The 15,908-nt window shown below is 53.6% G+C and overlaps 1 protein-coding gene across 4 annotated transcripts; it reads right to left on the reverse strand.

Moving 5' to 3' along the window:
- Positions 1–1,064: 1,064 nt before the first annotated feature.
- Positions 1,065–15,516, reverse strand: TXNL4A (thioredoxin like 4A). 4 transcript variants are annotated; one of them, XM_046024958.1, is made up of 6 exons: positions 15,018–15,307; positions 14,647–14,829; positions 8,838–8,985; positions 5,036–5,177; positions 4,690–4,793; positions 1,065–1,703 (listed from the first exon to the last, which is right to left on the reverse strand). In XM_046024958.1, the coding sequence occupies exons 5-6, from the start codon at positions 4,731–4,733 to the stop codon at positions 1,532–1,534; spliced, it is 216 nt and encodes a 71-aa protein (XP_045880914.1). In that variant the 5' UTR covers positions 4,734–4,793; positions 5,036–5,177; positions 8,838–8,985; positions 14,647–14,829; positions 15,018–15,307; the 3' UTR covers positions 1,065–1,531. The 4 variants fall into 4 exon arrangements, with proteins under 4 accessions (XP_045880914.1, XP_045880912.1, XP_045880911.1 ...); XM_046024956.1 differs by lacking the exons at positions 5,036–5,177; positions 8,838–8,985 and having other exon boundaries at positions 15,018–15,312; XM_046024955.1 differs by lacking the exons at positions 1,065–1,703; positions 4,690–4,793; positions 5,036–5,177 and adding an exon at positions 7,528–8,087 and having other exon boundaries at positions 15,018–15,516.
- Between the last annotated feature and the right edge of the window lie 392 nt (positions 15,517–15,908).

The following is a 15,908-nucleotide window of genomic DNA, read 5'->3' on the forward strand; positions in this document are numbered from 1 at the left end:
CCCCTCATCTGTCAGGGCACTGCACTCCCTATGTCGTAGGTGGGAAAACTAAGGCTGGAGCAATGCAGTACATCTGGTTGGAGTTTCGAATCCACTTCAAGCGCGCCTCGTGCGCACTTGCTGGCCTGCACTCGTGTCTCAGCCAGTCAGTCTGGCCGCGGCTTTCGCGCACCGAAGCCCCCGGGCGCCGAGACACACACGGGGCAGCAGATGCGCCTCCTCACCCGAGAGAAAACGGAGTTGTCACAGCAGAGCCTGTACGGACGAGATGTGCCTGGGAAGTTCCCGACCACCACCCACCGCCGAGCTGTGGGGCAGGAGAGACGCAAGCCTGAGCGGAGGACACCAGCAGCACGTGCGGCAGGACCGCGGTTTCCACAGAAGATGCCGCCTGCCTGAGCACGTGCGATACCATCTACAGAGGAAGGAGGAACAACTCTTACTCTTCATATTCAAAAGGACTCCCAGAATCATCATCTTATTGCGCTGCTTTTATAACCAGAATAAAAGACACTTTCTTCCCCAAGTGTATCCTTTCTCAACACAAGCCTTCGGATTCTGCTGTGGGTTGAATTGTGCCTCCTCGTAAATTCCGATGTTGGGAGTTTTTAAAATAGATTTTATTTGTTTGACAGAGAGAGCACAAGCAGGGGGAGGGGCAGAGGGAGAGGGAGAAGCAGGCTCTTGCTGAGCAGGGAGCCTGATGCGGGGCTTGATCTCAGGACTCTGGGATCATGACCTGAGCCAAAGGCGGACACGTCACATCAACATACACTCGAATTCCACTCCAATGGGAAAGAAGGCCAGTAATTCGGGACTGCCAAAATCGGTAATCTGTACGGCAACTTTTTAAAAAAAGATTTTTTTATTTATTTGACAAAGATCACAAGTAGGCAGAGAGGCAGGCAGAGAGAGAGGAAGGGAAGCAGACTCCCTGCTGAGCAGAAAGGCCGACGTGGGGCTCGATCCCAGGACCCTGAGATCATGACCTGAGCCGAAGGCAGAGGCTCAACCTACTGAGCTGCCAGGCAACCCTGCATGGCAAATTTGTAAGAAACAACCAATTACAACTTCCCACCACTGAGTATTTTATTTATTTCAGCTAGATATTTTCAGATATTTGCTAATATAAAACTACAACGGCCAGGGGCACCAGGGTGCCTCAGTGGGTTAAGTGCCTGCCTTCAGCTCAGGTCATGATCCTGGGGTCCTGGAATCGAGCCCCACATCAGGCTCTCTACCAGTGGGGAGCCTGCTTCTCCCTCTCTCTCTGCCTGCCTCCCTGCCTGCTTGTGATCTCTCCCTCTCTCTCTGTGTCAAGTAAATAAACAAAATCTTAAAAAAAAAAAATTACAATGGCCAGGCAGGTGGAGAGTGGAGGCCATGCAACCCCTACAGCAAGGACCCTCCAACCAACCCTGTGATCTTCATATTCTCTTCCAAACGCTTGCCCTAAGGCTTTAAATAGTTTCCAATATTTCCAAATGAAAACGACTCCACGCCACTTCTGTGCACGGAGACTGGGCCGAGCTCAGTATCTGTATTTTGTGGAGTAATCCTTTGGAGACACGACCAGGCCGCGGCCTTTCCGGGCACCTCGGTACACAGTCTCGATGATGTCTATCATTTCCTGTTTGTCTTCCATGGCCCAGTTGATCTTGTTGTTGTTGCCGGTGCCCAGGTCAATCATGATGTGCTTGTTCCTACAAAGAGGAGACGGGGTCAACGTTCACTAACAGTCTTCTAAGAGTTCCATGAAAAAAATGCTTTCTGTTTCCCACCATCACAAGCTCTTGTCAAACATCAGTTAAGGGCGCCTGGGTGGCTCAGTGGGTTAAGCCTCTGCTTTTGGCTCGGGTCATGGTCTCAGGGTCCTGGGATTGAGCCCCACGTCAGCCTTTCTGCTTAGCAGGGAGTCTGCTTCCCTTCCTCTCTCTCTGCCTGCCTCTCTGCCTACTTGTGATCTCTGTCAAATAAATAAAATCTTTAAAAAAAAAATCCATTAAGACAAAAACATACAGAGTTGGGAGGACCTACCACGGTTTAGAAGATGAGAACCAGACGAGCGCTAGTGTAAAGCACACGTCCCGCTGGGCACAAGCTCCCCCTGCATGGCTTAGCCACCCCCTCGGGACAAGTGTCCTAAAGGACACTAAGGGAGTCACTTGGAAAGTGACACTGTTTCCCAAAGGGCTGTACCAATTTACCTAGGAAACACAATACCCTAACCCTAGCGTACATTTTTATTCAAAGTCCTAATTGTGAAATTAGGACGGTCTGCACTTCTATAATTAGGGAAGTCGGTGATACTTTACAAATGTAAGAGGCTACTTTCAACAATGAATTGATAGGTGCGCTTTCCAGAGATATTAACCCTTGCTGTCATTGGCGCACTGGTTTCTCCAAGTTCGTTGGAGATAGTTTTCATTTATTCAAGTTTTCACTTCTACAGGAATGAAGAGCGGCACCTCAAGTCTCCGTCTGTCCAGCCACAGGGAGCATCTGAAAGGCAGATGCGACATTTCTCCTTTGCTGCAAACATCTACTTCCAGGGTAACTCTCCACATCCGCACTCGGGCCCAGGAATCTGGGGGTCTGGACCCTTCCCTCTCTGTCCCATCACCTGTCAGCCTCTCAGTCTCCCCAACATGGCCTGACCGTCTGCGCCCGTGCGCCTGCCCCCCGCGAAGGCACGAGCTCATTCCAGACCTCCTCCAGCTGTCCTCCAGCTCCCACCCCCCCACCGGGCACTCATGTCTCTACGAACACCTGCGCCTCCGCTCGTCGACTCTGCTGCTGCCAACCCGCCAAGTCCGGGGACGGCAGGAACACTGTCTTGTCTGACTTAACGTCGGGGTGCTAGACCACGAAACCTGGCAGGACCCAGTACACGCACTTGGTGAAGACGTTAACTCAAGCAGAGGGGCGCCCCGTCTCGGATTCCGGCGTCGCAGGAAGAGCGGAGGGCACTGCGTCTTCTCTTCCATCTAGCGCCCCGGCGTCCACCCACCGTCCCCCTCTCCACGGCCCCCCGTCCGCCACAGCGTCCTCTGGACCTTGGTCGGGCAGGCCACCGGCGGTGGGAGGCTGGCCCTAAGACAGCCCTCATGAGTCGCACCCTAAGGGTGTGGGAACTGGGAGCTGCACGACAGGAAAGCCCGGACCGCCTCACAGAGCCTGTTTGTGCACCCGTGGACTCGAGGAGCACAGCTGGCCCAGGTGCCGGAGGAAGGAAGGAGCCGGGGTGGAGGGAAGGGCCCTTGTTCCTCGGAGACACGGTCCTGCAGAAGTCGTCAGGATGCGCCTGGACGTGCCCCTGAGGAGCTGCTGAGCCCTGGAGCGGCCACCTGCTTTCTCCCTGCCACGGAGTTAGAGCCGCTGAAAGAGAGAAGGAATTCTTGGCCCCTCCGGACGGCAGAAGACGCTGCAGTGCAGAAGGGCGCGGGGACACCAAGAGGCCCCCACGACCTGGTGCCGCGGCCCAGGAGAGCTCCGAAGGTCGGAATGTTCTGTGGCTAGTGAGGAACGGTGTGCCTCCTGGGTCTTCGTGGGCGCCCAGGACAGGCACCCGGGCTGCAGAGGACGACGGTGCACAGAAAAGCAGCAGAGAACCCAAATGCTACTTGCTGAAGTCGTCTGAAGATGGCCTGCGGCACACGCCGTTCCCAGAAAAGGCAGGAAAGCCTGGCAGACCTTCCCAGGGCTGGGGAGTCAGCCCCTTCCTCCTCGCGTCCCCCTGAGAAACCAGACCTGTTTGCTGTCCCATGATGTGTGCCGGGACAGCTGGGGCCACAGGTAAGGGTGTCCGCCAGTCTAAGCAGCCTCACACACTCCTGCTGTTGTACGCCCGAAGGATGTGAGTCTGTGGAGCCAGAGGGCAGCCGGTGGAAGACAAAACCCGAAACTCAACCCTGTGACGTTCCTGCCTCGGCCCCGGGACTGTGCGGTGATGAGACGCCACAGCCACCAGTGACGCTGCAGACGGTGGAGACCAGCAGAGGCCCCGACGGTGACTCATCAACTGACTTTAAGTAAGGAGACGACCCTGGATTTTTGGCGAGTCTCTTCCGTTCACAGCTCGGGGAAGCAGAGCAGGGAACTGCAGAGACGGTGCAGGCTGGGCACACAGAAGGGCCTCAGGCGGCGGGGAGGGCCCGGCACACCGCCGGCCGGGGTCAGCGGCCGCAGCCCATGACCACAGGGAACGGGATTTGGCCAACGCCGCAATGAGCCAGTGGCTTCTTCCCCGACTGACGGCCCCAAAAAGGCCCAGCCCGTGACTGTGGCCCTGGGAGACCCCGGGAGGAAACCCACTGAGCCGGCCCGAATCTGGAGCAACAGAACACGGAGCTCATCAACGTGGCTCTTCGCTACTCACACAGCGTTACCTGCTGCCCAGGATGTAAAGCCAACGCCCGCCCCATACAACCCCCCAGACATGCCCCACCAGCCAGGCACGGGGTGTCTAAGGCTTAATACTGCCATTTACCAACCTTTCTACTAACAATGAACAGAGATTTTGACAAGTAGAAACAACACCAAATGGTGATTTCTTTCCGAATTAAATCTCCACAACTTTTTTTTGAGTCACGTTACCCAACTTTATTACAGAAATGCCATGGGATGTGACCACATCAAACTTCCAGACCAACGACCTCCAACGGAGACGAGAGCTTTAAGAGCACGTACCTGAAGAAAAACATGACAGTACACGGGTCGTACAACTCGTACATCTTGTTGAAGTCGGGCACTTCGGTGATATCCACAAGATAAATAACCGCGAAATTTTTAACCTAAAAGTAAGAGATTGAAAAACCCTATGAAGTAACACATCACTTTTTTATTCCGTAAAAGCACACTGGAAAGGCACGAAGGTCCGTGTGGAAGAGGACAATTCCCACACCAACGCCCCCACGTCGTTCCGCAGTGACACTAACACACGGGCGCCGACCCCTGGCTCCCACCCCGCTGCACCCCTTCCGGAGGAGCAGGTTGCGCCACCCCTGCAGCGAAGGCCCATCTGGCAACCACTTACACCAGCTTCTCCCAACAGAACAGCGCACCGTCGAGCGCGGCGGGGAAAAGGCCTTGAGAAGTCGGCCGGTCACTCCTCCCGCGTGGCCCCGCGTACTCGGCGGTGCTCAGAGCCCGGCGCCGTGACACCGTCCTCTCTCTCCCTGATTCCGAGTCATCAGAGGATTCAGAAAATGGTCAATAAAACAGAATCACTAGATAAATAAATAGAATCACCTCCAATCCCAACGACCAGAGTTAATTGCTACAAGTAGATTTTCAGTAAATTCTTTACCACTTTTTCTGTTACACACATACACACACGTGTCTATGCTGTTCAAGTAAAATGTGATCATACCATTGTAATTTATATCCTGCTTTAATTATGGACAGTCTCTTATACAAATTACACACTTCCCCAAACACAATTTTTATGGCTACATAATTGCTTTATCAAACGATTAGGTCATTATTTTACTTTTTCTACTATGTTCTGATTTTTCATGAAAATAATTCAGATTTTTTTCATCAATACTGATTATTCACCTATGAATATTGCTACCCTTAAGTTTGTGTACATGTTTCATTATTTCCAAAGATAAACTCCTCAGATGTAATCTCTACAACAAAGGACATGACGTTTTAAGCGCTTATAAGCGCTGTCTCGGTGCCTTCCGGGAAGCCAGACAACCCTGTATGTTACGGGCTGAGTTACTTCCCCCCAGGAAGAGGTACGCTGCAGTCCTAACCCCCAGTGCTCAGAATGGGGCCTTATTTGGCAGAGGGTCCTTGCAGATGTCATTGCTAGGATGAGACTGGCCATTCCAGACGGCACCCAGAAGGGGCCACGGCTGACTTTCAGGGCGGGAGACACCCACAAGACAAGGGCACCAAAGACGGCAGACGACCTCAGAGCAGGAAGATGCGCCAGGCGGTCTCCCTAGGTTTCAGAGGCTGCATGGTCCTGCAGACACCCTGGCTTGGGACTCTCGGCCCCGACTGTGAGATGACAGACTTCTGTTCCTTTCTCTGGCCAGTCTGTGGGCTCTGTTACTGCAGCCCCAGGAAATGCATATAAAACTAATTCTAAAATTCTGAATATAATTTGCAGATGAAATGAGGTGGTATCTGGGATTTGCTTTAAATACTGCAGCATAAAACATGTCCGGGGCCAGCTGGCGGAAGACTGAAAGGTACTGGGGCTGCTGGACCTGAGCGAGAGGCTCAGAGGGGTCACTGCAACCCTCCTCTCTGCTTGGGGAACTATTAACACACAGAAAATTAAGCTACCGACACCAAACAGAGCTGGCATCTCACAAGGACTCCTCTTGGCCCCAGCGCTGGTCGGGAGAGACCCTGAACACCATCACAACCCGGCTCTCTGCCCGAGCGCTCGGACGCTGCCGTGCTGTGGTCTACACGCCGCGTCCCGAAAGCAGCACCTTCGTGTGGCCGAGCCCGGTCCTGAAACTCTGGTCTCCTGGGCCAACAGCGGGAACGGGCTGGTCAGGTCACCAGAACCCAGCTTTACTTTCCGGGTTAACTCATCAACCGTATTCTGATTTTATTTAAAAATAAAACAGAAACTGCAGCACAGAAGTCCAGACTATAAAACAGTCAGTGTGTATAAATACACACAAGGTAGTCAGGCAGTAACCCTGACCCGTTTTTATCCCTTCAATGCCTTGCTCTGTTGACTGATACGCAGAACAGATACCAGTGACAGTGAGTAAATATTAACCCAGGGAATCGCCATGTAAATATTCAGTTAGTCTAAAAATCAGATGGGCAGGGCTATAAATTATTTACTTTAGAGAAAAGTAAAATCATAAATTTGTCCTTTTTATTGTATGCAAAAAATTTTGTTTTGTTTTGCTTTACTGATAATTCTCCAGAAACCAAGCATCGTAAAAGATTAGTAACAATTTACAAATTATTACTGCCGTCCACTTCACAGCCCCCAAAACTTTTCCTCCAAGATCACTCTGGCATCTGTGTCCCATGGATCCGCGTTGCCACTTTGCAAATTGCAGCTTCCTCTTCCCTGCCCCTCCCAGAGGCCTCAAACTGCACTTCCCCGGCCAGCACCCAAGTACCCAAGGACGGGAACTTTGGCTACTGTCTGCTTTTTACTGACTTCCCAGGATTGTGTGTGGACTCCAAGTCCCGCTCGCGACACAACGGGCTTCCCAAGTCACGACGTAAACTACGGCAAACTTCAAGGTTCTCTTGCCTCATGTGCTGGGTGCTGTTTTAGGTGCTTGAGGCAAATCCACAAGCCACAACAAAATGCTCTACTCAAAATTCTAAAAACATAAGGACTCGCATCAATGGACATTTCGTAGTCAGAAGGCTACTAATAAAAGTAACTTGTTTAAAGGTACAAGTCTCGGGGCATCTGCGTGGCTCAGTCGTTAAGCGTCTGCCTTTGGCTCAGGTCATATCCCAGGGTCCTGGGATCGAGCCCCGCATCGGGTTCTCTGCTTGGCGGAAAGCCTGCTTCTCCCTCTCCCACTCCCCCCACTTGTGTTTCCTCCCTCGCTGTGTCTCTCTGTCAAATAAATGAAAATCTTTAAAAGAAAAAAAAAAGATACAAGTCCTGATCCCCTCTGCCTTCTTGTTGTGTCTGGTCTGTGCAACCCCCACTCTGAATTCTAGCAGAAGCGAAGTATGTCAAGTTCACTTACAAGGTACGCCTCACTCCTTAATCTAACTCTTTAACCCCCAAATAAAGACACAGTTAATGTTTTGTCTACAATGAAAGTGAGACTCGGAAAGACAGAGTGACTCTAAGAAATGAGTCAGAAAGACTGTAAGCTACACGGGAAGCACGCGGCAAAGCTGAGACTCACCCCGTCTGGCTCCAGAGCGCAACCTCTGGATGGGTTCCTACCCATCTCCAAGGAATTAGGCTGCGCAAAGGGGGCAGGAGGCCCTGAGGGGCGGGGAACGGGCCAGGCTAGAAAAGCAGCGTTGCGAGATGAAGATGCCGGAGAGGACAAGGCAAGGGCAGCAGCAGCGCCCGGGATGCGCGGTTAGAGGTGGAACGTGAGCCTGGAAGCATAGACAGGGCCCTTCGAGGCCCAAGTTCATGTCATTTACTTGTTTGTCTCCAAGCAAGGAGGGGTTGGGGACCTGGGACAACTGAGGAGCATCTAGAGAGAAGGACTTACCCACAAGGAACGCTGGCATGGCTGTGCTCTGGGCACCCATGCCGTCTGCATCCAACAGCGGCCAGTCCAGCCACCCCACGGGAGGGCCAAGGGCAGCAGGGGGTGGCCAGAGAGGCACATTCACTAACCAAGTCAAGGGACCCACCCAACAGGGAGCTGGGAGCTCATGTCAGACGAAGCCTGTGGTTCTGCGACTCTGGCTACTGGAAGGTCATCAGTGACCATGCAAGACCCATACAAGGCACGAAAGATGGACAGGCCCCGCAGAGAGCCTGGCTGTGAAAAGAGGGAAGTCACCGAGGGTCTCAGGTGGAGAGGCAGGTCCCCCCCGGCCACTGCCAATCCCCGCGTTTCCGGGTGAAAGAGAAGGTGTCTGTGCGGTGACGTGCACCGTGCGGCACCGGTCCAAACAGCCTCTGCGCGAGATGGCTCCCTCCACGTCCCCGCGGCCCCCCGGGCAGCAGCGCTCCTTGCAGAGCTGTCCCAGCAAACGTGACGTGCGAGTTCCGAACCTGCCGCCTACACCTGCATTCCACCAAGCAGGGACACCTCCTTTTTTACTTTTCACTTACAGACAAAGGCACTGTAACTTACAGGGAACGGTATTCACGGTATTTACGTTCCGGTGTAACCCAGCGCACAGATGCCCACCTGCCTCCTGCGGCACAAGCTGCCGAGCCAGCGCCTGCCCCGGTGCTTTTCCGGCTCGATGTGGATTCTTCAGCCAACGTGTTCCGGTTCCTGGAACCTCCAAACCTCCCACGTTAGAGCAGAGACTGACACCAGAAACCCCATCCTCCTGAAAGTGATCAAGATACAGCGCATCTGTTTTACGTATGAGGACGTTCGACGACCCCAACTCGATGAGACAACTTCCACACTGGAAATGCTGGTCTTTACGGTGAGACTTTAAGAGAGGCCCAATTTCCTGTTGCCTCCCGTGATGAGTGAGAAAACTGTAGCTCCGTCAGAAGTAAAAGGGACAGGGACACCTTGGTGGCACAGTTGGGCCAAGCCTCCAACTCCTGATCTCACTCAGGCTGTGAGCCCCGCGGCGGGCTCGGGACTCAGCAGGGTCTGCCCGAGAATGCCCCGTCCCTCCCCTCGCTCACAGGCCCTCTCAAAAGTAGGCAACCAAGTGGTGCCTGGTACTTCGTTCTTCTCTCCCCCGGGGGGACTACACGACGGCCCTGCAGAACCGTGTCTGTCTTTACTGACGTGTCCTCAGACGCAGAGCCCAACTCACAAACACTAGTCATGTCCGCCGCACGAACCTCTAACAAGAAACTTGTATTTCGAAATGCAAGGAACACATTATTGTCACTAAAAATGTGTTCTGGGACAGCATGAGCTTCATTTCGTAGCCCTGGGCTCGGAGATACCGGCCTTCAGAGCCGCCTCCTGACCCAGGCTGGCAAGGAATCGCCGCGGTCCAGCCAGGCGGCACCCAGCGGCCTTCTGCCAACCCCCTGCCTCCCTGCGGCCTCTCTCTAGAAAAGCCTTCACTTGTCCGAGCTTCTCCTAACATGGGCCACGTGGCTTCTGCCCTGACGCCTTCCACACGGTCTGAACTATTTCGCCTCAACATTTCACACCCATGAAGGAATCCGTGCTTAACGACAACCCTGTGTTATTTTTTAGAAAACTGAAAAGGAGCTAGGTGTCTACGACATTCTCTCCATTTAAAAAATGCTCACTTTCAAAATATAGGGAAGGAAGGGAAAATCCACTGCCGTGTGACCAGCCCAGTTTTGTCTGATTTTAAGTAAAGTCTGCCCCCAGCATGGGACTCACACTCACGACCCCAAGATTGAGAGCCGCATGCTCTTCTGACTGAGCCAACCAGGTGCCCCAGCCCAGTGTTCTTTAAACAAGTTATATAACGTAAAATATATGACAAATAAAATTAACAGAGTATGAGTGTTTTACGGTAAAAAGTGTTTCCCTTCCCCAGACCCACATGTTCACTCATGAGGAAATCACATACGTTCTGCTTTCTCGAGCTGACATCATCGACAAATGCCCAGGATTTAAAAAGCTTAGAAAATCATTTTTAATGGCCACACAATATTCCATCCAGTGAAGAGGACATTCCCCGTTCAAATCCCAACTCTCCATTTCCGAGTCTGGACAAATGACTCGGCACACCTACTTCATGGGTTGTCACGACGACTACGCTGAGGTCTGTTTCCCACCGGACAAGGTGACTGGTCTACATGTTCAAAAACCAGAGATTACAGTCATCACCACGCTCTCCTACCATTAGACACGGTCGCTGCTCCCAGTTTTGCTAGAAATGATACCAAAAGTCCTGTGGAGCACAAAACTTTGCCTACTGAAGAAGGAGGATGACTGACTTCTTAAGGCTCTTCAAACAAGGCCAAGCTGCTTTCCCAAAGGCTATCAGTATTAATGTTCTCCACGCCACAGTGAATACCTTCTCATCTCTGCAAGTCTAAGTAGCAGTGAGTACTATTTTCATGTGCATGGCTCTAAAGTTCACTTAACCATTAGAATTTCCTTTTTTTAAAGTTCTTTGCCTCTCTACCCATGGGAGTTATCTTTTTTAAATGGTACTTCAAACTTATTTGCATAAGCCTTCCAGATCTAAAATACTATTTTGCCTGCTATATTTGTAGTAATTTTAATTGGTTGTTACTAGCATTTTTTAAAAGCTAAGAACTCTACAAATTTCATTTCTACTATCAAGTTGTTTCTTAATGTATATATTCTGCTGATCGTTTGTAACAGTAAACATCCTTTCCGGCCCTGTTGCCCGCACATCTCCTTCTCCTCCAGCAGGTCACTGACTAGGCTGTCCAGCAGCCCTTCTGCAGGATGTGTCTCCAAGTGAAAGTCACTCATTCGAATCCGTGAGACCGAAGGCCCGCACAGGGGACCAACCACCCTTCCAGCCTTCTAAGAGAGCTCCTCCTCCAGCTAAGAACCCACGTAAGATGCTGGAAAAACTTGTTCTAGACTGTCAACTGCCACTCTGCATTTTATTTCCGAGGAACCAATTTTTAGGTCATTCGTGTAGAAGCCATCAAAAACCTGCACGATAACTTTATTTTCCCCAACTATTTGCCTGATGAGCTCTATCACGGCCACTCCTGCAAGTGTTGTGACGTGCACGATGATGCCGGCGAGAGCGGCTAACGATTACTGAGTATGTGACCGGCTGTGTGACAACAATGGTCCAGAATGTGTTCTATGAATTCTATCCTCGCGACTACCCTACTCAGACACTCCTGTCCCTCTCGTACAGACGAGTAAAACGAGGCACAGAGACAAGTTATTTACAGCCCCGCAGGGAGTAAGCAGCAGGAGCCAGCTAGGTCCCTGCTCTCAACCAGCACTCCACGCCGCCCTCAGGACTTGCTGCCAGCTTCAAGGCTGTCATACCCAGACACGCAAATCCACAGCAAACATATGCTTCTTCCTGACTCATAAGATCTCTCATTTGACTGAACATTAACTTCCAGTGAGGTTCAATTTTCTTTATGCTACGCTCAAGAGTGATCCCTTAAAATCATTTCTTAAAGTTCCATACATATATTTGTCTCATTTACAACTTTAAGAAAATGTATGATCATGAATCAATGATATCACTGAGGTTTTGCATATTTTAAACTCATTTGTACAAGTTGTTTTAACACAAAAAATCTAAATGTCCCATCATGGGATGAGCTGTGACAAACTGTTAGTACAAAATGGCGAGACAGCACAGAGGCACACAAAACAGTCTCTCTTTGAGGCTGTGCATAAAATCAGCTGAACAGGGGCACCTGGGTGGCTCAGTGGGTTAAGCCGCTGCCTTCGGCTCAGGTCATGATCCCAGGGTCCTTGGATCGAGTCCCGCATCGGGTTCTCTGCTCAGCAGGGTGTCTGCTTCTCTCTCTGCCTCTGCCTGCCGCTCTGCCTGCTTGTGCACTGACAAATAAATAAATAAAATCTTAAAGGAAAAAAACCCCAGCTGAACAGGAAACTTTGTTATTCCCACTCTACCAAATTCCAGATGTCTGTGAAACCGTCACGCAGATCTTGTTTTCAGTGCAGCTCAAAACTAACCCACCTTGAGGTGGGGGGCGGGAAGTCAATGCACCACATTCCAGGAGAAACGATCGCATCAAGTCCAGGCTAAACAGTGGAACTTTTACTCACTCTACAACAGCTGGGGTATCCAAACAGGGCTTGTAACAATATGAGGAATATCCCCCACTATACGCCATTTCTGCAGAGGGAGATTTTTTTTTTTTAAGATTTATTTATTTATTTATTTATTTGACAGAGATCACAAGCAGGCAGAGAGGCAGGCAGAGGGGCAGGGGGAAGCAGGCTCTAAGCTGAGCAGGGAGCCCGACGGGGGGCTCAATCCCAGGACGCTGAGATCATGACCCGAGCCAAAGGCGGAGGCTTAACCCACTGAGCCACCCAGGCAGCCCCCAGAGGGAGATTTTTAAATGGAGAATTAAGTTGTTCTTTGTACTATAACCTTAAATTTCAAAAATTCCCCTTGAGCTTCCCCCAAAAGGGCTTCCAGAATCATAAACTCCTGTTTTGCCTTTATACTAAGAAGAAAGTAAAGCAATAACCTTGGGATGCATTTCAAGTTTGCATTTTTCCTAACTGTACTATGTAATATTCTACTAAAACGTCATTAAAACAGAAATCCAAATTTCTGGACAAAAAAAAAATCTTAAAAAAAAACAAGGAAAAACACTCAAAGTGAGCGCAGTCAAGCTGTTCTTACCGACAGGTTCAATCCCAACAAGAGGGCACCCGCTGCTACAGGGTTCGGTCTCTAACCGACAGGAGGGGTGGGAAAATAGCTCTGGAAGTCCCTGAGAGCTCGTGTGAACACACAAAATCTGTCTCCGAGCTAAGAGCATTTTGCTGGTTTTGCTCAGATGTGACAACGACCCTGCCGTCTCTGAGTACCCTGACCTTGTGCTGAGGGCAGCAGGAGCTGGTCACTGCCTGGTGCTCACACCACCAGCTGCCACGCGGCACTCAGAACACACAGTCTAGCTACTGCAGAGTCAGCGGAGCAGCCACGTGCCCCTCAGAGAGGTGCTCTCAGGCAGCACTGACCTCGGCTGTGTCTGCCCTTGACCACCACAACCTAAGCAAAGGCATAAGAGAGATGTCCTGGCATCACCTCATTGACGACTTCGGACCCCAGCCGGGAGGATCCCCACGTCAGGAGACTGCTGCTCTCCCGAGTTCCCCAGGCAGGCTCTCAAGCTGCTGGGGCACGAGGAAGGGAGCGGCTGGCCACCACAGCACACCTACTCTGATCCTGATCGCCGCCGAGGGGTTTTCAAAGTCCCATCAGAACAGCCAGGACAGCTTCTGAAAAGGGCTGTTTCTGCACCTCACCCCAGACCAGCAGAATGGGAACCTCGGAGATGCACTTCAGCAAGTGTTCCAAGTGATGCTCGTGATGACTGACACAGAACGGTCTTAGTGTCCCTGGTGCCACCAGCCCTGCCGCGATCTACCTCTCCTACCAAGTAAGAGAGTAAGTTAGCCGTGGAAGGTCAGGTGCTTGTTTTTCAGTAAACCAACCCAACGTGGGGCTGGAACGCAGGACTGCAAGGATCTCACACTCTGGGGACTGAGCCCGCCAGATATCCCAGGTCAGACAGGCTTCCCCTCCTCAATGCACGATATACCCTTACGTCCATTGCCGCTACCAAAGGACGTTACTCTAACCCCTTGTCCTCTGAAAGAAAACCCGGGTTCAACGTTCCCATCACTTTTACTCCTCGCTGAAGTGGCCTCTCAAATTATTTTGGAATATCGGTAAGTTAGGTATCTCATTAACACCGTAACATTGGCTCTTTGTCCTGTTGCTACAATTGCAAAAATCCAAATTAAAGTCACCTCCAAACCAGCATGAAGAAGCTACAGAAAAGCACGCAGCCCGGGTCACAGAATGGGGCCGAGACCCGCCCTCTGGTCAGCAAAGCGCCGCCACCAGGACCCAGTCCTGATCGGAAACACCAGGAGCCCGATTCTCTCGGCGCCTGCCGCCTCCTGCACCAGAAGCCAAGTGACCTCCAGAGTGCGGGGTGGAGGGGAAGGGCCGGAAGCAGGGCCAGGGTTCCCGCTCCGGCAGGGCGGGGGGCTCCCCACACCAGCAAACAAGGCACCAGGAACGCACAGTCCTTGTCCACGAAGCTACCTAGCTCACTAGTCCCCAAGTGTGTCCTTTCGCGGCCCTGCGGCGAGCAACCGTCCCCCCTGCGACACCGGCAAACCACCAAGCTTCTCCCAGGAAAGGCGGAGGCTCGCGCGGGCAACCTCGGGGCCGCAGGGTAAGCTCGCGCCCGGGAACCCGCCCGCCCTCTGCGGACCGCGCCCGGGCGTGCGGCGTGAGCGAGCCCACCGCACCTCCAAGCCCCCCTGCCTGCGGGCCAAGCGGGGTCCCAGGCCGCCCGGGGCGCCGCGCTACCTTCTCGGCGATGCTGTAGAGCACCTCGTCCATCTTCATGCAGGTGGGGTCCCAGTCGTGCCCGAAGCGGATGACCACCACGCGGTCCTCCTCCGAGAGGATGGCCTGGTCCACCTGCCAGCCGTTGTGCAGGTGCGGGAGCATGTACGACATCTCGGCGCGGTCCGGGGCCTGCGACGAGAACTGCGCGCACCCGCTCCTTCCCGCGGGCTGCCGGGGTCGGGGGCGCGGGGCCTAGCGACACCCCGCCCGCGGCCCCCCCCGCGGCCCCCAGCCCGGCGCGAAGACCTACGGGGGCTGCCCCCGCTCGGCTCCCGCCCCCTCCCTCGCCGCCCCACCGCCCTCCCGGCCCCAACTCCGGCCGCTCGCACCTCTGCCTCCTGGAGCGTCCCGCGCGGCGGTCCTTCCGGGCGTAGACGCGTTCCGGACGCTGCGTGCGCGCCGACGTGAGCGTGCGCGTGTCCGCCGACGCGGGGCGCGCGCCCGGCGCTGGGAGGCGCGCGACACCCGAGGCCCAGGGTTCCAGGCGGCGTGCGTGCGGTAGGTGGTCTGGGAGCGGCCCCCGCGGGCTCGCTTTTCCGAGGCGCCGCGGTGGTCACGAGGGGCCCGGCTTTACCCGACCTGTCGTCGGCCCCAGGCAGGCCCCGTCGGGCGGACCCAGCCTCACCGCGGCGCCACGGGGCCCCAGGGGTGCGGAGGGGGCAGCTGGCTGGCGGACCAAGGAGGTGGGGGTTCGCGTCCGAACTGAGAGGACCCCTGGGACTTGGGGGGAGGGGGGCTGGACAGAGGATTCCTGGGACGGGGTGGGGACCGGACAGAGGGGACCCCTGGGATGGGGGGGACCGGACAGAGGGGACCCCTGGGACGGGGGGAGACTGGACAGAGGGGACCCTGGCACTGGGGTGGGGACGTCCTTGGTCCGCCCAGCCAGCTGCCCCCTCCGCACCCCGTGGACACCGTGGCGCCGCGGTGAGGCTGGGTCTGTCCGAGGGGGTCTGACTGGGACTGACGACTGGGTAAAGCCCCTGGTGACCTCCACGCTGACCCCGGGGGAGAGGCTGTGTAAGGGCCTATTCAAGCTTTGCTTGACCTTTGCTTTGTATCAGTCTCGCTGCTTTAATCACGGACCCATTTTGGGGGGACCCAGCAGCTGGAGGTTGACTCAGCCGAGGGCCAGTGATCTCATGAATCCCGGCCCGCAGTGAAGCCTCCATAAAGCCCCAGGAGGTCAGCTTTCCGGTCCTTTCTGGAGACGGTCCACG

Source organism: Meles meles, chromosome 12 (genome assembly GCF_922984935.1).
Source record: "Meles meles chromosome 12, mMelMel3.1 paternal haplotype, whole genome shotgun sequence".
In the NCBI taxonomy this organism is placed as follows: Eukaryota; Metazoa; Chordata; class Mammalia; order Carnivora; family Mustelidae; genus Meles; species Meles meles.

Excerpts from the sequence above, each read along its gene's own strand:
- TXNL4A (XM_046024955.1), bottom strand. The coding sequence starts at position 14,799 with ATGTCGTACATGCTCCCGCACCTGCACAACGGCTGGCAGGTGGACCAG. Across the intron at positions 8,986-14,646 it reads TCTACAGCATCGCCGAGAAG|GAGGATGGGGTTTCTGGTGT; the intron begins GTAGCGCGGCGC and ends GATCACTTTCAG. Across the intron at positions 8,088-8,837 it reads GCTTGTGCCGCAGGAGGCAG|GGCCCTGTCTATGCTTCCAG; the intron begins GTGGGCATCTGT and ends TGGGCCTCGAAG.